The sequence below is a fragment of the Pseudorca crassidens genome, chromosome 8, assembly GCF_039906515.1.
Source record: "Pseudorca crassidens isolate mPseCra1 chromosome 8, mPseCra1.hap1, whole genome shotgun sequence".
Taxonomy (NCBI): Eukaryota; Metazoa; Chordata; class Mammalia; order Artiodactyla; family Delphinidae; genus Pseudorca; species Pseudorca crassidens.
This window is the reverse complement of record NC_090303.1, coordinates 32,521,344-32,544,504: the sequence shown is the minus strand read 5'-3', so window position 1 is coordinate 32,544,504 and position 23,161 is coordinate 32,521,344. Positions and strand designations below refer to the sequence as shown.

General features: G+C 33.1%; 1 protein-coding gene across 33 annotated transcripts in view; it reads right to left on the bottom strand.

The window, feature by feature from the left end:
* The window catches only part of HYCC1 (hyccin PI4KA lipid kinase complex subunit 1), a 183,569-nt gene that overhangs the window by 99,419 nt on the left and 60,989 nt on the right, over positions 1-23,161 (bottom strand). For 24 of the 33 annotated variants that reach the window (XR_010945437.1, XR_010945438.1, XR_010945436.1 and 21 more), the window contains exons 11-12: positions 4,316-8,068; positions 2,834-2,915 (exon numbers count right to left, since the gene is read on the bottom strand). Coding sequence is in view for 3 of the 33 variants with exons in the window: in XM_067746162.1 (XP_067602263.1) it covers positions 7,494-8,068 (575 nt within the window). In the remaining 30 variants the exon portion in view is untranslated. The other 9 variants (XR_010945462.1, XR_010945463.1, XR_010945442.1 and 6 more) reach the window with 7 other exon arrangements.

Below are 23,161 nucleotides of genomic sequence, written 5' to 3'. Positions count from 1 at the left end.
ACTGTAGTTAACTTTTAGTACTTAATTTTGCTTTATTAGCAGGTCATCAGATGATATTTGAGAGAGTTAAACAACAGCAAAGGTTTTTTTTTTAAGGATTGCTTATTTAATTGGCATGTACTATAGAGTAGAATCATTTTTGTGTGTCAGGTCAATTTACCTTTCACCAACAGGTCTATGTTGATGATGTTAATCAATGTTAATTGGCTTTATCTTAGGGAGAGCCTCATTTAGAACACAAGATCTGGTCAAGAAATTTGTCCTTTCTGAAACAATGTTAAGTGTCCATCAATAGATGAATGGATAAAGAAAATGTGGTACACACACACACGAATATTATACAGCCACAAAAAAGAAGAAAATCTTGCCGTTTGTGATAACATGGATGGACGTTGGGGGGCATTATGCTAAGTGAAATAAGTCAGAGGCAGGGGTGGAAAGGTGAGCAAAATAGGTGAAGGGAGTCAAAAGGTACAAACTTCCAGTCATAAAATACGTAAGTCATGAGGATGTAATGTACAGCATGATCACTACAGTTAATAATACTGTATTGCTTATCTGAAAATGGCTAAGAGAGTAAATCTTAAAAGTTCTCATCACAAAAGAAAAAACATTTTGTAACTCTGTATGGTGATGGATATTAACTAGACTTACTGTGGTGATCATTTTGCAATATATGCAAATATTGAACCATTATGTTGTACATCTGAAACTAATATAACGTTATGTGTCAACTATACCTCAATTTAACAATTAATTTTAAAACACATTTGTCTTTCCTAACTACAAACCACTACCAGAGACATAAAGATAACCAATTCATTGCTGTCAGCTACTAAACCAAATGTTAAGTTTGTATAAGAATCAAATGAGAAACTTGTTAGAAATAAAGGTTTCCATGCTTCACTCAGTGATTCTGATTTAGAGGGATCAGCACAAGGCCTAGGAATCTCTATTTTAAAAAGCACCATTTTTTCCCTAATGCAGGCTGTCTTTAGATCATACTTAGAGAAATAATGCTTTCCTCCCCGCATACCAGCAAATATACATGTGCTGAACATATGTACATATATGAATATGTAAACATATATAAACACATATACACCCATATTAAATGTTCTACCCAAGTCTTATAAAAAGGGGATTGCTCTATGACATGTTTTTTTCAGGGAACATTCTATTAAATAATCTCTCTGAATCACCACATACACATCTGCGTTGTTTTCCACAGCTACATCATATTCCACTATATGTGTGCACCATAACTTATCCAGTCCTCTATTAACGGTCATTTAGATTGTTGCTTTTTTTTTTTTTTTTTTTTTTTGCTATTGCAAGCAATGCTGCAATGAATACCTTTATACCTTATGCTAAAATTTCTGTAAAATATAGAGAGTGGAATAAACATGGAAGAGCAGGATTCTGCTAGGTCAGAAGGTGTATGCACTTTAAAGTTTGATAGATCCTGCTGAACTGCTCATCAATTTAGTTGTACCAATTTAAGTCCTGCCAATGGCCTCTTAAACTAATGATTTCCCCACACCTGTACTAATACTAGTATCAATCTTTTTAATCCTTATCTATCTGACAGGTAAAAAAATAAACAAAATCTTAATTATATTTTACTATGCTTTTAATATCAGAATAACTAGCATTCAGTTTACCACTGAAACACAATTACCTAAAGCTCTACAAAACGTATCATAATTTATTTTTGGAAAAATTTTATTTTGACCTTAAAACTTAACTCTGTCACCTATAAGACAGATGGAATGAGTGAATATCAAACACATGTCTGTTATGTAGTATTCACTTAGTATCTTCTTTTACCAAGTGATAGAAAAGTGAGAGTCACAGGACCTATGTTTAAGCTCTAGCTTTCCACCCAGCAGCTAAGTGACCTTGGGCAAGTCACCTGCCCTTTTGAGAGCTTCAGTTTCCTCTTTTGTAAAATGGAAATTCTAATCATTTTATAGGACTCTTTTGAAGATTAAATGAGATCATAATTTTAACTACAAATATTAGCTATCTACCACCACAATAACAATGCAAGGGAAATTACCAAGTGACTAGAATTATTTGTAAAAGCCTTTCTTAATAATTATAAAATAATTATATGCTGGTATTACAGATTCTATGAACTGAATCAACTATTTATTGGGATTGCTAAAGTCACTAGAAGAGTTTGTATTCCATAGGGCTAACATACTGCCTACAAAATCGCTTCTCTTGTTTTCTATGATTGCTCCTCTAATAGCAGTCAGAAAATATTTCCTAAATTACTTACTTCCTTAGATGAAATGGAATTATCCAAATATATAATCAACTATACAACAGGATTTTTTTTCAAGCTTCTAAGAGGGTTTTGTTTCTAAGCACACACAGTAATCCTATTCAAGTAATGTCATGGAAATTTCCTAGAGTCAGTAAATGAAATTTTAAAATTTTACCGTAATACAATATGTTGGAGACCTTATCCTTGATTCTTTCCCCAAACTAACGTCAACCTAACTCACACATTCATTGAATGTCTCAATACCTACCATGTACAAAATCCTATGCTAGGAACTAGGGGCATATAGTCTCTGCACTCAAGAGATAAAGACCCATATGAAAGATAAAAGGGCAAAGCACTGTTATCTAAATTTGCCTGTACTTCTGGTATGACAAATAATCAGTCACTGGTACATGACCCATGGAGCTCATCTTCTTTTGGATGGATACTAATGAACTTGTCACACTTCTCATCCATAGCCATGTAAAATGTAAAGCCAGGAATGAGATGTCACTGTCCTATGGCTTACTCCCCAAAACTCTCAATGGCTCAACTCACCTAAGTCTTCCTCCTTTAATTTCTTCCTTCACATCATGACTTTTGCAAAATTTTATGACGATTTTTTAATTAGTAAAGTGATCTGGAAAAAATATTTTTTCAGTTTTTATTTCATTAAAACAAGAGGCAACACTGCTCTATAAAGTATTGCATATGGAGAACATTTACACAAATATACAAAACTTCAAAAAACTAAACTCCAGTTTATTTCCATAGCCTTAAAAAGGTAGAGAGCACATAAAAATATCCAAAGTCGTAATTTATTCTTTAGGAATGTAAACTCTAGGAACACGATTAGAAACAAGTCAATTTACCATGAAAAGATTAGTATCACTACGTGATTAGAAATAAAGATAAGAGGTACACAATAAACTCCACATAAGAGAAAATAACAGTATGTGAAATAGGACCTTCAGTTTACTAGTAGAAACTTCATATCAAGACATAAGTACTCTAGAACTCTACTATTAAAAAACACAAAAGCATCTTCTAAAACGTTCACTGGTAATCTCTGTAGGTATGCACAAGTTACAAAATACAGAAGACAACATATTTCTGTTCTCTGATGAAGAATTTAACAATATTAAATATAAATGTGAATAACTCAAAGTATTGAGTATAATTTTACTAAGCAATTAATCTAAAAGTATAAATTCATGCTAATTAAAGGACTAGAGAGTTTATTTTTTATCCAAAGATTGGGAAGACACTATTATACATTAACTTCTATCTACAATGATTAATTTAAGTACCCATCAAATTATTCTTTTTTTAAATGGCTTTTTAAAAAATATTTTTTCAGGGGCTTCCCTAGTGGCTCAGTGGTTGAGAGTCCACCTGCCGATGCAGGGGACATGGGTTTGTGCCCCAGTCCGGGAGGATCCCACATGTCACGGAGCAGCTGGGCCCGTGAGCCATGGCCGCTGAGCCTGCGTGTCCGGAGCCTGTGCTCCACAACAGGAGAGGCCACAACAGTGAGAGGCCCGCATACCGCAAAAAAAAAAAAAAAAAATTTCAGTTACCTTATTTAACAGATATATTTCCTTGATGTGCTTCCCTTTAATAAAGTGTAGACTTATTGTGCCTATAGACTCAAACGTTAAATAGCCTTACTTTAATATCTGCTGAAAATTAGGTCTCAGGGTGTATTTTTCTTTACAATTTAAAGGTTTCAACACTTTAATTTTATTCTTCCAAAACAGAAAAAATCCCTTAAAAATGGGATCATTTTTCATCCATTTTGGTTTAAAAATTTTATTTCCCTTTATTTTAACTTTTTATCTTTAAAAGTTAATAACTTTTATAATTATTATTGAATAATGTTTGCTAAGTAGTTACTTCATAATTGAAAAGAGCAATGAAATATTGCTTTTTCTAAACACACTGAAATCATTTAAGGACTGAGAATTTCTACTCTTCAAATCTACAGAGCTGCCTTTAAAAGTTCCATGGTGGTATAATAAGGGATTCCAGGGTGCTCACCTGCCCTGGGACACTCCCCTGAAGTCTTTGTCTCTCTCTCCACTTGGATTCTAAAACGGAAAAGCTGGCACCCAGCTTCACTAGAATAACCCAGGTAGTCGGATATCTGAAGAGTGAGAGGTTGGGTAATTTCAAGAATCTTTTAGAGGTTTAAAATGTGGAATGGGACTACAATGTCTGCACAGATCCTCTGAGCTATGAGGTGCGAGGCCCCAGTTTTGTGCAGAATCCTTCTTGTGGTAAAAGGTATTACTCTGGATATACACAAGGTCTGTGACCAAATGGTCACATCAGCATCTTCATAAGAAAATGACCTACAAAAGCCACTCCAACTTTCAAATTTGGAAAAGTGAGTGGGACAAGAAGAGCAGCGATAATTATCATTGTTACCACAGTTAGCATTACCCAGTATTAATAACTGCTATAAAAATTTTCAAATGTATAATCTTTATTTGAAATAGTATCAAAGGTACTACTAAAGAATTTGACTGTTACCATAACTCCACATTCTAGAAAATCAACTGGGACAAATTACTTGGAGCAAAAATTCAGAACCACTCCTTTGAGTAAGCCTTCAGGGTTTTTAAAAGAAAAAACACATGCAGATTTGTTGTGCATTGTGTAAAAGGGTGGTACCCCTTTCATACTTAAAATTGTAGGCATCTACAGCTCTGATTCCATTTTCAAATAACAGAAGAATATAAAATGTTAACATTTTTATTGTAAAAATAAATGAGATTCATTAAAAATTTAGAATTAGGGGACTTAAGTCAGTTGACACTTAAAAAAATTAATTAGCTTTAAAAACAATGAAGATTATAATGATCTAGTATCCAACATATTTGATCTAGGGTTGTGAGAACACTGAGAATTCTAAATATTAGATAAGTGATTTGTTTGCACTTTGATACTGTCTTCTCAAACTTTAATGTACATAATAATCACCTGAGATCTTATTAAAAGGCAGATTATGATTCAGTAGATCTAAGGTGGCTCTGAAATTCTGCATTTTTAACAAGATGGCAGGTAATGCCAATGTTCCTTACTGGTCCTCAGACCACAATGATTTATAATAGCAATGATCTAGAATAGTAACAAAATGAGGTTCCATTACAACAGCTGAACATTAAAATCTGATCTCTTATTTGTGCCAGCTAATGTTTCCTCAAACTTATTCTATAATGTTTCCTAAGCACCTTAACTTGCCTCCAATGCCAATCTTTTAAATTAGTTCTTAAGACTATTATTAATATTGTTAGTAGCTATGCCTAGGGGAAATTCTTTGTTAAAGAATTACAAAAAGACAATAGGAAATTCACAGTAATTGTACACAGGATTTAAATTGTAGACAGGATTTCTATTAAATTAATACTTTATCAACTTTCACTGTCTGGTTGCTTTGCTTTTTTTTGTTTTTTCCTACAATGTATGCCAATAGATCTTATTCCATTTCTATCAGTGGCACTAAAAAAATCAAATTCACTTACATTAAAAACCATATTTTATTCAGGGTTACTGAATAAAAACTAGTTCATGCTTTTTGAAGAATTGGATTTAAAACGATAGCCAAAGCAGTTATGGTCAAAACTGCATTCATAGTGAAAATGCTTTAGCAGTCTTTAAGACATAACAAATTTTTCACATATTTGAGCTCTGCATAAGCAGGTACAAGAGGAAAACTAGCATTTTCTCTGTGTGACCACAGCTAAAGACTGTGAATAAGGAAACTACTGTGTACTAACCATTAACAAGGGGACAGCTCCCTACATCTTCCTCCCCAGTCAACTTAGTCTCTCATCCTCAACCCTGCTTTCTCTCTCTTACCCTAGATTATTACTTAAGTATACTTGATTTATAAGGAACCTCAACCATAGCTGAAATGACCACCACTAGCAAACATCAAATTTTTACATCCATCTGGATGTCACCTGACTCTCTATAGCTACATACAAGTTTGTTTAGCTTCTGCCATATTGCCTTTTTATTTTTATTTTTTGTTTGGGAGCAACTACATTCATTATTCTATCATAACAAGAACATTTCAAATAGGCCTGTTCACAAAACAAGAAACACATTTAATATTTTTCATACTTAAAATTTTAAATTTAAGAACACAAACATATATAACCCTAAATTAGTTAATATATAAATGTCCTTTGTCCATATTTCACTATTTTTATTTTCTTTCAATGATATTTTATAGATGAAAAATTTACCTAATTTCCTTCATTTGTAGACAAACAATTCAATATGGTAAACACTGGTATCTTGAGAGATGGGTTGCAAAATTCAGTCATTTCCAGGAAGTCTTCAATGATGTGTGCTCTGAATTGTGGGAATCCAAGCTAAGTAGGTTTTCCGAAGTCCAGCAGCAGGGTAAGTCAGTTTTATGGCCTATTACATCTTAGGAACTGAAAGGGATCTTCACCTGCTAAATCCAGATCAAACACTTCAAAGCAACACATCTACTAGCAATCTGATTTCTGATATAAAAATGTTCCAAAGATAACAATGGAAACCCCTCTTCCCATCCCCTGGAATCATATCATATTTTAGGTTACGGAGTTACCAGGCATTTTCCAGTGCTTTATATAAACTGTTCTACTAATCTTAAAGACGATCTGGTTACAAACATTTTTAGCAGGCACTTTTCATACACGTCATTTTTGTTTTTCACATGCCTGTTTTTCAGACTGGCTCGCTAAACAGCCAGCTGTAGAATTCCTGGAGTTGTACAGCAGCCTCATCCTTGAAAACACTGTTCTCATGCAAGGAGATTCCCTTTTACACTGAAGGCCAAACACACAGCTACCAAAATAGGAGTTATTAAAGAAAAAGACTCATAACCTCTCATGAGCTGTGACCAATCTGATCAGACAACCTGCCAAAATGTATTGTCACACTGACAATCTTACGGCAACAGAAACAAATAAGAAGGTAAGAAAAGAAAAAAAAGACTCAAGCCAAGGGGAAAACACACAACCAAGAAATAACAAAACCATATTTCAACTTACTGCAACCTAGACATTATTCCCTTCATAAAGTCAAGGTAGCCTTCAGAATTTAAGGTATCAGGGCTCCTGTCAGGAACAGGGATGAAAGACGACCCTGGGAACTTTCATGAAGAAGCAAAGTCGTATTTTCTGATTCACTGGTTACGTGAGAAAACTCTTACAAATTAATCTGTAGACAAAGTAATGCTAATACTAGGAGGTCTCTGCTGACCTGTTTGATGCTTCATTGGAAGTTCAGTCCTTTCAGAAACGTAAATAAGCGTTTCTTCTTGCAGACTACAAGCAGAAAACCTATTGGTATCTGTCCCAGTCCCACAGCCAACAGCAGATGATGGGTTATATGGGACTGTGACACCACTAACTTGTTCAAAGGATTTACTGAATACGGTCGCAGCGGTCTTAGCCAAACCATGACTATTAGGTTTAGGCAGAGATTGGCTGGTTGTTAATGTAAGTCTCTTCAAGGAGAGAAGCTCGAGATTCTCACTTTGGGCTCTCTGGGTTTGTTTTCGAGCAAAGTGATCTTTGCAAGACTCCCCTGCAGTTTCTTTTTCTTTTCCTCCAGTTTTGTTTCCTCCTGACCGTCTCTGAGTCTTTCCTACACTTCCCTTGTTACTACAATTTTGACTATTGTTTGATAAACCCAACTGGCTAGTACTAGACGCAGCCCTGGAATAAAATCCCTCGTCAACTTCAGATATCTCCATCAGTTCTTCTTGACCTGTTAATTCTGTATTTCCTAAACAAAGAAATAACAAATATTAATTAACATTAAGCATTTTAAGTAATTGTTTTTTCATGATTCATACCAAATCAAGTATACTTTAAATACATTAAATTTTAGCAAAATATGTAAAGCAACAGATTATAGACCAAAATCAAAGGATAATCAAAACATTCTATAAAATATCAACAATAGTTCATTATAATTAAATAAGAGTAATTTAGAGTGTATTAAACGAAAAGCATGCCATAAACCACACCCCACTGTGTTTTTGAAAAAGTTCTCTTACTATTCATGCAAAAGATCAGAAACAATTAGGAAAAATACCACACAGTAAAACTAGAGGTAAACTCTCCCCCAGTAGCAAAGCAGTGTAAAATCAAAGACCATACCAAGGAACTTTTTAAAAAAGAGTATTAAAATATTTCAAAGATTTTTTTAAAGGTTGCACTACACATTCTAGATTATTTTACTAAGAGAAAAATATACAGACCATAAGTATCACAAGCTCAAACTTGCTAAAATTCTTTATACATTCTCCTTCATATCAAAGATGGCAAAAATACAAAGATAAAAAAGTAATTTTAGATCTCAAAACATAAGCAGAAAATTATTTTGGAAGCAATTTTCTGCCTCATTTTCATAACTTTACTCAGAGAGCAGAGCTACGACCATTCCAAAGAGCATTAAGAGTCATTGAGAAACTGTGGTACATAATTCATGCATTTTGATTAGGTGACATGCAAAATTTTTGTGACTGTGCAACTGTTGCTTAAAACATGCAGCAGTGACCCTTTGCCATGAGATACCTTGGAGTGCAGCTATAAAGTGCTCTGCTAAAACTGCACTCTGCCAGGTGAGTTTATTCCATCCTCCATCATTTTTCTTACAGATTTTTGCCTCCTGATCTCTGGCAAGCCTTTGCTCTCAGTTCTAGGATCTGTGGTTGTTTCCTGTACACCCTGTATATGCTGAGCATCAACCTCTCCTAGTGTTCTGCCTTTTTCCCCATTCCCGGTCCTCTCTCCGGCCACATTTGTGACACTAATCTCAGGAATGACAAGGATGCCCAATTCAGTAGTATCATTATTGTTGTCAGGTTGCTCTAGAATTGAAGATGATAAGACAAAATGATGGCTGAAAACAAAACAAAATAAAAATGCAAAACAAGAAAAGCGAAAAGATCCAAAACAAAAATTGAACGAGTGAATGTTAGGTGTTAAGCCAAATATTTGCACTGTAGAAATTACCATAATTCACCATACTCTGACAGCACTGGAGACAATGGGGTCATGTTCTTTAATTTCAAATGACAATGACAAAACTCAGAGCATCAATTAATGTTCTGTATTTTTTCACACACATATTTGATGTGGACTATGAAACAGAAATTTTTTTATAGTTTAAAATAGAATTTCTATTATTTTTAAGATAATATTGTGACCACTTGAACTTATGTCAAGCTTTAGGCAAATTTTCAAGGATTTATAGCCAAAACTTTAGCTCTTCTTAACATGAGGAACCAAGCCACTTAGGAATTCCCCTTGCACAATTTTTTTATTAGATTACACTGAGACTGCCTTAATAAACCATGATACTGGAAAAATGCTTATGCACTTATATCATGATTAGTAATGCTACAGGTATAGTTTTTGTTTCACACACCAATCATCTTGTATATTAGTAAATATTAATGTGGCTGTGACATAATTAAACAGTCTATTCCTTCAGACTCATACTAATTCCATAAATTTAGGCTAATTTGTAACCGTTCATTACTAAACTGGAGAAAAATAAAAATGGATTTGGAAAAACAAATTGGCTATTGGTCCTTTATTCTGAAAATGGTCATTTGGAATCGAAACAAAGGAATGAAACTCCTAACGAGTTAATACTTGTAGACATTTTATTGTGTCTCAAATCACAAAGCCATGGTTTATTTAAAGTTGTCAAGGAAATATCCATAACAGATGGGAAAAAATAACATGAATATGTCTACCATGGACCAGTAATGAAAGTGAAAGTTCAAAACACCATAAGACTATGTAAAACAGTATATACTCTTTTAAAATGTAGAACACAAATCTGTGTGAGGGACATTACCCACTATTTTCAAATATTTTTCATTTCAAGGTCTCCTGAATGGTGCTACAACATGTGAACAGGCAAAACACTGGCGGCCAGAACCATATATTCCTGTGGGCGCCCACTTTGCTGTGCATCTTTAAGTACTACGAATGCCTGGCTCTCACCCTAGACATTCTGGTTTAAATAGTATGAGGTATGACCTGGGCACTGGGATTTTTAAAACTTCCCACATGACCAATGTGCAGCAAAGTTTAGAACCACTGCTCTATTCTGATTCTTTCAAATTTTGAAAACTGAAAATGAAAGTTATTATGGATGCCCTGGGTACTCCATACCCAGCAGCAATATGCACCTCCAAAGGTCCTCAAAGCTTCATATTGCCCTGCGCTGGTAGGCCAATGCTCTGGTTAATTAATTTCCCAATTAGCTAGCGCTTCATAAACTTTTTTTTTTTTAATTGGGGTATAGTTGCTTTACAATGTTGTGTTAGTTTCTGCTGTACAACAAAGTGAATCAGCTCTATGTATACATATATTCCTTCTCTCTTGTACCTCCCCCCCACCACACACACCCCCATCCCACCCACCTAGGTCAAAACAGAGCACTGAGCGGAGCTCCCTGCACTATACATCAGGTTCCCAGTAGCTATCTGTTTTACACATGGCAGTGTGTATATGTCAATCTCAATCCCCCAGTTCATCCCATACCCTCTCCCCCACCGCACGTCCACACGTCCATTCTCTACATCTGTGTCTCTATTCCTGCCTTGCAAATAGGTTCATCTGTACCATTTTTCTAGATTCCACATATATGCATTAATATACAATATTTGTTTTTCTCTGACTTACTTCACTCTGTACGACAGACTCTAGGTCCATCCACGTCTTTTGACTGAATACACCCTAAATGAAATTTTTATTTCCTAGACAGACCAAAGCACGTTGGTGAGGTAGTATGACATTGCTACTTCTGCTTCCCTAATAGACGTTTAATGAGACTAAGAAGTTCCAAACAAGCCCATTCCCCATTGCTAATAGTTGTCTTCAATGTGAGGGCAAGTGACACAACATTGTAAAGCAACTATACTCCAACAAAAATTAATTTAAAAAAAACAAAATCAAAGTAAGGGCAAGTAAAATCTAACTGAGGTAAATGCCAGAGGCCACTGCAACTGAGAGTAAAATCAGCATGTCACTGTTGGTGACAACCAAGAATTGTCCATTTACGCTGTAGAAGCAGTTTCACAAAAGATCTATTAATGGGATCATTAGTGCAAAATCGTTATAAACTGTTGAAATTATCCAGACATAACAAAGCCAATGATTACTAAAATTTAACAAAATTTTAAAAGATAAGCATAAGTAGCCTAACAGAATAGAAAACAATCTACTACATTGATTGGCACTAAATAGTTTTCTTGAGAGTGTTCACATATATTATTCAATTATATTCTTAGAATAATGTGTTGGTGCACCTCTGAAGCAGGCAATTTGACTCCCATTCACAGACAAGGAAACTGAAGTTCAGAAAGAGTTAAAACAACTCTTGTATGGGGGATCTAAACAGTATAACATACTATAAATTCTAACTCTTCAATTCATTAAAGTCAATTTGAGTTAAATATTCTCTGATAGAGATTTTTCCATTACATTTAACTTACTTGCTTAGATGCCTGGCCATTTTCATAGAAAGCAAATAAATTACTTGGCTGAACACAGAGCAAGAGCAAATAAATCTCTAAGAAAACCTAAGTAAGTCATAACTCTCAAGGTTAATTTATTTTTTTAATTGGGTTTATTTTTTAAAAGATGTCAATGAAAATTAAAATGGTGCTGCAATGTGAAAATTTAGAATTTTGCAGGAAAAACTAGAAAATGACAAGAATATTATATAAAATAGCAATAGGCAATTGGATTGCTAATCACATTCACTGGGATAATGGTAAAGATCTGCAACCCAAGAAAAAATAACATTAATTTTTTTAAATCATGAAATTAACTGGCATGTGGAAAAACAAGATATGTTTTCCACAAGCAAAAATCTTTAATTCATTTATGTATGTTATCACTCAAAAATGGTAAAAACCACAAAACTTTTAAACTGCTTATTAAAGTAAATTCATAGAAAGAAAAACATGTAATTCTGCACAGAGCTAGAAAGAAAAGAAATATAATTCTCAGGAAAATTACAGGATAAAGAAAGATAATTACATAGCAAACATCTGTTATGTTATCTTGCTCCCTATTATTTCTCCAACTTCTTCCCCTATATAATTCTGTGACCCAATCCCCCTACACACAACTTCTTATTGGTCTTACTATTCTCTAGGCCTGGAATGCTCTTCCCCACATAGCTACGTGGCTCACCTCCTTACTTCCTTCAGGTCTTTTCTCAAAACCTTCTCAGTGAAGTCTTCCCTGATCATCCCATCAAGTTTCAATATTTCCCATATTTCATATGCCCTCTTCCCTACTTTGTTTCTTTTTCTTCTTAGCACTTCATTACTTTCTAACCTACAATTATTTATCTTGTCTACCAGATGTAAGTTCCATGAGGCCAGGGATTTTTATCTGATTACTGCTGTATACCTAGTTCCTAGGAAAGTAGATTGCATTAAGTACGTGCCTAATAAACATTTGTTTGATAAACTGAACGAATCTCCAGTTATGAGGTGAAATTATTAAAATAAATAAAGCTGAAAGACCATAAAGAAGGAATGAGAAAGGTAAGCTGGGAATGTGTTACTTGACTTGATAAAATGAAAAAATAATGTATAGCATAAAAGAATTTTTAGGGACTTCCCTGGTGGTCGAGTGGTTAAAACTCTGCACTTTCAGTGCAGGGGGTGCAGGTTCAACCCCTGGTCGGGAAACTAAGATCCTACATGACGGGTTGCGTGGCCAAAATAAAAAGAATTTTTAGATGGCAAAGAAAAGCAAAGGATTTTTGTTTTAGAAAAGTGTAGTAGCTACCTCTAAATGTAGGTTTAGTAAAATGCTTATTAACATCAGAAAGACTTTTTATTTTTAAATCTATAGTTCTTTTATTATATTATCCAGAGAATAAGAAGAGAAAGTTATTCTTTCTTTAAAAAGACCATAAAGGAGATGTTTTAAGGGAATATAAATGCATAAGAAAATAGAATCTGCTTAAAAGCCCAGAATTTAAAATTTTATGCAAAATGTGTCATGATTGTTCTATACCTATAAAAAAACAGTACTTACATTTGACTTCAAATAATTTGAAAAGTTCAAAAAAGATCCAAAGAGAAACTTCTCAGAGAATATTTTATTTGTACAACCTCTATAAATACGTAATATTCTCTCCATGTACAGATATGAGGAGAGTTAAAGAATACATTTAATAGACATTTCCAAATTGGTTCTCAAAGCCACTCAAATCATTTCTCCCTACAAAATTTCTTCTGGCTTTGAGGGAGAAAAAAAAAAAAAAAGGTGAAACAAATTGCAAATATCATTAAAACTGATCATGAAAAGTTGTGATTTCTCTCATATGTAACTTTATAATCCCAAATATCTATTCCATTATGTCACTCATGAAACTCTTTATCCTAGCTTTAGCTTCTATTTTTTCACAGCTGCCCTACTTACTAAAAGTGACAATTTAAATAAAGGAGCAATTTATTATTCACAGAATTTACACAACTCTGTACTCAGACTGATTCATAAGTCTAAAGGAATCTGGAAAAAAAAAAAAGACAATCAAGGTGAATCCAAAAAAACAACAAAAAAAGAAAGGAACCTGGTTATGACCTAAGACACTTGCAAATTCATTTGCAAAATCAATAAAATAAGCTGACATTAAAAAAAATTAATCTGTATCATACAATTTTGACATTAATTATGAAAAGTATTTTAGAGTAGACCCCAGAAGAAAGTCATACATATTCCTTTACAATTTATAAGATATATTTTAAATGTCATAAAATACCTGAACAATTTCATATTACCCAGTTTGATGTTTACAATTCATTCTATTCAATGGAAGACAAATGTTTTCTATATTCATTAAGCTATTCATTGCAGTGTTATCCATAATAGCAAAAAGTTAGAAACAAATTATTTAGCATATTAAGGAAATGGTTAAGTAAATGCTGGAATATAAACTCAATGTGGTGTTATGTAGCCATTAAAATAATGGGACTTACTAGAAGAACTTGGGAAAATGTTTGACAGTGTTAACTCAACAAAAGCACAGTATGTAAAAAAAAATTAATTAGAGCGTAACTATGAAAAATACATATACGTATGGAAAAAAAACTGTAAAATGGTAATTGTTTAAGTACCGGGATTATAAGTGAATATTCCTCTACCCAGTTTACTATCATGTTGTTGCACTGTTTTTCAATAAAATAAGGAAAAAAGAAGCAAATTGCTCAGTCTATATTATAAATTTATCATTTATCCACTTATTCATGCATTCAACTATTTCTTGAGCACCTATTACGTGCTAGACGTTGTTTTAGACTCTGGGGATACAATGGCCAACCAGACAGACAAAGACACTGCCCTCACAGAACTTACATTGTAGTATGGGAATTAAGTAAACAAGGGAATTTTAGATAGTGGAAAATGCAAAGAAGAAAAGAATAATGGGAAAGAGTAAGCAGGGTAGTGGGGAGAAAGTCTACTTTAGATGGGTGGTCTGGGAAGACCTCTTTGAGGAAAGGATATTTGAACTGAGATCTGAATGATGAAAAAGCACTGGCTACACAACAATGTGGAGGAAGAGAGTTCAAGCTGGCACTTATTAATAATTCAAATCTCAGCTCAAATATCCCCAATTCCTAGTACAAAGACCCTAAGGCAGAAATGGCTTAGAACGTTGAAGGGTTAAAAGGAAAGGTGAGAGTGGTCTTCAAATGAGGTCACAGTGGTAGGTAGGTAAGACATCACCAGGGCCACCTATGCCATAGTACAGAGCTCAGACTTTGCTCTGATTGCAATGGGCAGCCATTGACAAGTACACAGATAAATTATTTGGGTACTTTATTAGCATTCTTTATCAACAGAAGTCACATCTGTATAACACAAAATATTGAGCACGAAGTGTGTCCTGGGTTAGAAAGAACAGCACTGTAACAGTCCACAGCCTGGGCCAGTAATTTGCAAGGCAGATTAGAGTGAAGTAAAGCTGCCATAGAAACACAGAATAAGGTCCTGGCAGTTAAGGGGCTGCACTCTGAGCAAGAACATGAATTACTAAGATTTAGTAATATTAATCCTGAAGCCAGAAGCAGAATTTCCAGGTAAGAAAAGAGCAGCCTGGGTCACAAAGAAAAAACACAGTCTGGACAAGAACAATTTATTTACGGACACACTGGTTAGGAAATATTACCAGATTCCTTAAGTAAGAACAGGCAAGTCTTTAACTTGTGTATATAGTAAATGACACAATGCCCCTTATTGAGGTAAATTCAATTACTTGCAATAACTTTTCATCTTTATTAATCTCAAGTATAAAAAAAAATCTCTTTGAGAACTGCCAACACTGCTGCTGGATCAGGTGAATCCTCCATGATTAAAGATCCTCATGACCAGAGTCCAAAAACTGGTAAGCAACATCTACTAAAAAACTATCTATAAAAGCTTATTTCTTCCTCCGTGCGCATTGTACAACAAATGCTCCTTAAAAGGTTGGGGGAAGGGTAAAGCTCAATAATAAATAACAATAAATAATAAGTTCCTTAACTACAGCCAGAATTATATAAGGCATCCTTAGTAAAAAAAAAAAAAAAAAAATGTAGAACACAGTCATTTACAAACAACCGTTTTTGCCTCATAAAACAAATAATTTTAACTATCTTGCTTCTCTGTAGAGAAAATTACTTTATTTTATCTAGAAATAAACTAAGATTTTTTGTTTGCTTCTAAAGTTGGCCAGAATTCTTAAGACTACTGTCGTCCTCTTTAAGCCTTATGTTCACATGTGTCAATTGTATTTTAGCTCTCTGGTCAATATGTCCTTTTTCTTTGTGTCACCCAATATTTTCTAATATATTATTTTGTCTTCCATGAGTAAAAGGTCAATATCAAAAATGTCAGTTAAAATTCATGCAATGCTAAGTTTGGTCAGAAGGAAATGCTTATTTTTGGTTCTAATGTTTTATCATCTATATTGGGAAAAGAAAATTTGTTCCTCAAACAGCATTTTAGAATCTAAAAATAATGGAGCTTCTCAAAATGATTTTTTCTAAATTTCTTTAAAAAGTTTAAACAACTTTTAAAATAAAAACATAAGCATTATAAATTTCTAATTGTACACGTAGAATTCCAATAGCCAATTCTTTAAAGTTTGCTACTTTTGAGTTTAAAATTACCATTTCTTCATTTTTCAAAATGCTTTTATAACTATCAGCAATTTTGTTTTTCCTCAAATGCTTTACTTATAAAGTCATAAAATCTGATTAACAAAATAAATGTTCCGTGTCAAGATTTATGGCATTTACCTTCTGCAGTATCTAGAAAGACTAGCTTAAATGTTTTGAAATATTTACAAATAATCTTTTTTTTAATATTTAACTAAAATATACCTCATAATTATTCCAATTTGCTCAACAGTTAGAAAGTTATTAATGTCCTATTTATCAATATATTATATGATAGAAATTATTAACATTTTCTAAATCAATATCCATTTTTTTAAATAATCAGTTTTAAATAAACTATTTTCCAACATGAATTGCATCTTTTTATTGTTCCATTTCTTATCTCATCTAATAAGTTAGTCCTAGATCACTGGGCAAACTGAAACAAGTCACATTTTTTGTCATTTTTTAAAAATATAATCACAGGTATCTTTGAATTTTATTATAATCGTTTAAATTTATTTAACTACCTTGGCATCCTTTAAATAGGAACTTAATGCTGAAAATGCAATAAACAGCTGTAACAACATGAAACTTCACTTTCTTTAGATTCACTCTATGTAAACTATATTTTGTTTCATTTTTCACTTAAACATTCCATATAATTAATTAAATACTCTAAAATTCTCAGGGTACTGATTTGGTATTACTAAGTTAGAAGACTTAAAAATATATATAGTACTTATTTTCCATTCTTTTTCACTGCTTAAAACTCTGTACTCTTGGATCTCCTAAGTCAAAATAATGATATGCAATATTATAAAAATAAACCATTTAACATATTCCAGGACCAAAAGCAGGGCAAAATTCAAAGAATCTAGATTACAAATATTGCTTTTATTGTTACACCTACCTGTTGCAAACAGTTGTAACCGTACATAAACGAGAATATAAGTTCAATCTATTCTATTTACCTGTCAATTTGGGATTGAGACAACAAGTATTAAAACAACTTTCTAAAAAATCCTGACTGTAATGGTGTTATACATGTCAGATAATAAAGTACTATACCTCAGGGTTTTAGAAATTACAAAAAAATCATTAAACTGATCATTACTATTATATCACATATGTATACTTTTTTGTTTGATATTACACTCAAACTAAACATGTTTGTCTCAAATTGAGGAAAGCCAATGAAAGGGTTGATCAATCACAGGATGATCTGAATAGCAAGCTGGCTAAAAAAAGCTTATCAAGAATACAATTATTGAGCAGTTAATAAAACAAAGTAAATAGTTTTAAATTAATAAAAGTCAGCCTTTACAGAGTGCTTTAATGCATACCAAAATGCTTTTCACTGACTTGTCTCATTATCTCACAAATACACAAGTGGAAAAAAGGTGGGCAGTAATAAAGAATTAGGATTTCACTAGATAAGACTTTTATCAGATAACTAGTTGGCAAAAATTATAAGCACTCATTATTTGCAACAATAACTTAATTAGAGGACTTTCATGGAACGGGTATTTCAACAACCATTTTAAAAGAAAGGAGGAAAGTTGTTACATTGTTCCAAGTATAGATAATTTTTTAAAAAGTGGAAGAGTGAGTCATAATGGTGGCGGTGGTAAGGAAAGAGACAAAGAAAAAAAATAGCAATTAAATTTGCTCTGGGAGAGGAGAAGGAATGGAAAAGTACAAGGAAATAAATAAGTATAGATTGTATAATAGAATCTTGTAGAGAATCATTCAGGGATTTAAGAAAAAGGGCTCTCATAGCTGAAATGGTAGATAATGAAAATAGCTTTAGAAGCAACATTTAAGAATAACTATAGAACAGAAGCATAATTATAAAGAAATACCTTCTGTTTTCCTTTTAGTTCTGTTTATTTTTTAAACGTAATAAATATTTAAGAAAATAAAACTGCATTTTTATTATTAATTTAAAAAATTGATTATTTCACTGTTTTATCTTATTTTTCTTATTGGAATTTTGATTCTTGTGACGGTCATAATCTACTCACATTCTTCTCTTACCTTACTTAATGCTTTTTAAAATCTTTATTCAATTATTATCTTTCTCTAATTGCATTTTACTTTCAAATTATGACTTCTAAATAGCCCTCAATCTGTAGGTGGCTCAAAAATCTAGGTTTAAAAAATACACACTAAGTGAAACACAATATGCTTAAAATAATTAACAAATCTATATAAACAAATCTATATAAATATATATAAAGCTATTAATTCTGAAACTATGACCCTTGAAAGTCAAAAGCAGCAACTCTACATTGTAATTTTACTTTCCAAACATATGTATTGACATGGAATTATGAATTCATTAAACCTTTCTCAAAAATTTATACACAAAGTTTAAAAAGTCTGAAAACACAACATTAAGTTAAGCCATGCCAGTACAATATTAAAATAATTAAGTGAAAAGTGGGGAAAATCAGACAAACACACTAGTTCTCAAACATGTCTCTCCAAAACAATACTTCAGCTGAAACCAACCTTTCTTTAAAAATCACCCTATTTAGTCACTGTCTGATCAGAATTAAAATTACAGGGCCTTGCGAAATCTCCCTGGCTTGGGATGTTGATAAGTCAGGGCGGATAAAGCATGCTGACAGAGGGCAGTGGTCAGAGGGTATATGGGAACTCTGTACTTTCCACTCAATTTTGTTGTGAGCCTAAAACTGCTCTTAAAAATAAAGTCTAATAATAATAATAATTTAAAAATTGAACCATCCAAAATATAATTCTAGAAATTTGGGTTGTTATTTAACAATAATAAGATGATGGCAAGGGATATATGTTCTGAAATGTGTGGAAATGCTAAAGCTAAAGTAATTTTTTACCTTCCAAAAGGACATTTTCCATTAAAATATAAACTATAGATAAATTCTTAACTTTAAGAAAAGAATGGCAGATCTGTGAAGCTTCAGAGAATCCTGAAATATTGATACATTCTAAAAGAGCTCAGAAAAAAATTTTTGAATGCAAATGATTAAAACTGTTCCAAATTAATTTTCGAAAGACTAAACCATGAATTGGTTTTGGCTGTAAAGACAAAGAGATTTTTTCTGTTACAAATAATAAAAAGAATACATGTGATTAACTGCTCCAATTTAATGTATTTGTTTGCGTGTGCAATTTTTGGTGACTCAGATGTGCAAACACACTAATGGCTTAATTATCTATATTCCTTAATGAAAAAGGGAGATGGAAAGAAAAAAAGAAAGTTCTGCTTGGCTGCTTCTGTGGGACAACCTCATTTACTCCTGCCCCTCTTCTCCCCAGTTAGGATGGAAAATGGAGAAAAAAGGAGAGAGGCAATAAATAAAGACATAAATATGGAAGCAACCTAAATGTCCATCGACAAATGAATGAACAAGGAAAATGTGGTATATATACAATGGAATATTATTTATCCATAAAAGAAGGAACTCCTGTCACTTGTAGCAACATGGATGGACCTTGAGGGCATTATGCTAAGAAATAAGTCAGACAGAGAAAGACAAATACCATATGAGATTCCTTATATGTGGAATCTAAAAAAACTCCTAGATACAGAGATCAGAGGTGGGAAGTGGGAGTGGGTGAAATGAGTGAAAGTGATTAACAGGTACAAACTTCCAGTTATAAAAACATAAGTCTTGGGGATGTAATGTACAGCATGGTGACTATAGTTAATAATAAGACTGTATGGTGTATTTGAAAGTTGCTTAGAGAGAAGATCTTACAAGTTTTCATCATGAGGGGAAAAAAAGGGTAACTATGTGTGGAAATGCATGTTAACTAGACTTATTGTGATCACATTTCACAATATATCCATATATTGAATCATTATGTTGTAGACCTGAAACTAATGTTATATGTCAATTATATCTCAATTTTTTAAAAGACACAAATAAAAGAAAAAAGAGAAGAAAAAGGGAAGAGATCCAAGAAAAGAAAAAAAAAAGGGCCAATTGCTTTCTTCTTTCCCAGCACTAGCAATAACAAAGAAAAAGACAAGGAGTAAAAAAAAAAAGAGTATTCCTTAAAGTTCATGTTTCTTGTCCCTTCTCCTTCCCCAACCCTCATCATCACTGCCTTAAAGTTGCATATTCCATATTCCTACCGTATGATACAGTTCAGGGTCTGGGAAGAAATCCCTCCTCCTGGGAGGGTTGGTGTGGGAAGGGAATGGTAGGGATAGAGGTGGAACACGAAACACATTTAGCATTCCATGAAACAAAGAAACTCTAAATGTGTTTTCACACAGTCATAAACTAAGCTTACATGCTACAGTGCTGTGCTTCAGAAACATTATAAGATCATAAGGTTTTTGTGGATCACCCTGGAATCCACATGCCCTTTAACATAGTTTCTGCAAAAATTAATGTATAAATAAAATTGTTATAATATATATATATAATTCACATGTGAATGTAATATAATAAACATAATTTATATAAACAAATATAATTTAAAAATCCATTTACAACTTGAGAATGATCTATATATTTAAAAACTATAGTAAAGATACCTATCTTCCCCACAAGAAGCCAGTGTCAGCTAGAGCCCAGGACAATGATAAGGTGTTCAAATAGGAATCAGGACCATGGAGATGAAAAACAGAAAAGCTTTCAATTCAGCAAAACAGGGTAACAATGAAAAATACTGCTCTAGGAAGGAAAGCCAAGACTACTCTAAAAAGGGAGAATGCAACCTACCTGTAGAGATAAATAAGGACCCTGGACTAGGAATATTTTAGAGTCCACTGGATAAAGAGAATTCACACTGCAGAAGAGTGGTAAACAAGACTTAGCTACATTCTACATGCGCCTGACTTGCTTTTCGCAATTCGTTCTCTTTAAATCCTCATCCTTGACTTTTTTTTTATCATAAACAGGAGTTGCCCAAGTGTTAAGAGTTGTTAAGATTGAATAAGTGTAGGGAGACAGGTGACAAGTAAGGTTAAGGCTGTAGCCTTAAGACACTGTGCCAACCCTTCAAGTGGTAGCCAATATAAAATCTGGAAGATATGTAAGAATCTAGTATATACAATATATTGAAGTAGTCTTTTCTTGCTTTGGTAATTTACTGCTATACAATATTTCTGGAAAATTATTTCTATTTTATTGCACAGTACACATCTTATTCCATTAAATGCACTTATGGACACATACACAAATCTTCTTTCACACATACATATGTGCAAATACAATTAAACTTCAATATTTCACATTTTTAACTGCAGGACCTATATTTTTCCCCTAGTTCCCAATATGTCCACCTAAATAGAAAGAAGGGTAAGTGAAAAAGGAATTAAAATTCATTCTTGCATTTCCTGTAGTGGTAATTTTGGAGCAATTATGGCCACAACAGACGCATACGATCTGGGTCATTGCCTCTGTGTATATTTTCACTTGCTAATGCTTAAACAGAAAACTGATCTCTAGGGGAACATGGTGATATCTAATTAAATGACTTTCTACCTGTAATCTAATCCCAAACTGTAGCATAATTTTCACTGAAGAAACTGATGTATGTTTAGACGCTGACTATATGTCTTAAACAGTAGCATAATTTGCCTTGATAATGGCAAATATTTACCACCTCTTTTGTGCCTTCCTAAAGGACTTTCGAGAATTGGTCACATTACTTTAAAAAAGGAAAAGATTGAAAATGATCATTGGTTAAGCTGGAAAATTTCATCATCATTTTTTTTTGGACATACTGTCTCCTAGATTCCCTGAGTAGAAACAATGGCAGCTGTTCTCATCATCAACTTTCTATTTCGTAGTGAATAATCTCACTCTTCTCACTTTTGCATTTTCACTATAGATATCATAGAGACAACTGGAACTATCAAATATACCAAAAGGAGCTACCATTTTCATTGCAGTTTGTAGCAAGGAGAAAACAGACAATCGATTTTGTTTTACTCCAATATATATGTTTGCTTGGAGCAAAGAAATGGCTTTTTGCTTCCCATTCTATGGTTAACTTCTAGGAAAGTGATAGTAATCTCCTTACACTGATCCTTGCCGACTACAACAACTTCTAGGTAGGAGGCGAGTTATAAAAAGAATAAGAAATTAAATAAAAAATAATAAGTTATAAGAGAACGGAGAGAGATGGAAAGCATTAAGAAGGTCATGGTAAATAAAATTCACTTCCAGTAGAATTTTTAAATAATAAAATGAAGCAGTCAAGAAGGGATACTAAAACAAACAATCTTACAAGAAAATTAACTTCTAGAAAATACAAATGCCTAGAGTTGTATCAATACCATGGGATTCTTTACCAAGATGTCCAGAAGAAAATGTTAAAGTCCCTATTGGTTGTTCCATTTCAATATGCAAGTTTACCTGCTAAAAAGTTGAAAAATCAGAAACATTAAGGAATATTTGCAAATAGTTGTGAATAGAAACCCAAAATGTATTAATAATTGAAAAATGCATTTCCTACTGTCCTACTGTGTTGAAATAAAATTTAAGAGCCAATACAATGTTTAAATAAATTTTCATCCGTATATGTAACACAAGGGGCTCTGTATTCTTATTGCCTGCCATTCATGGATAAGAAATGAAAAGTTAAAGGTGATCCAACAGCTCTTTATTCCATGCCACTATGATATTATTTACCAAATTTAGAAGTTACAGCACCTTAAGTACAGAGAAGAAGGGGACAGCAAT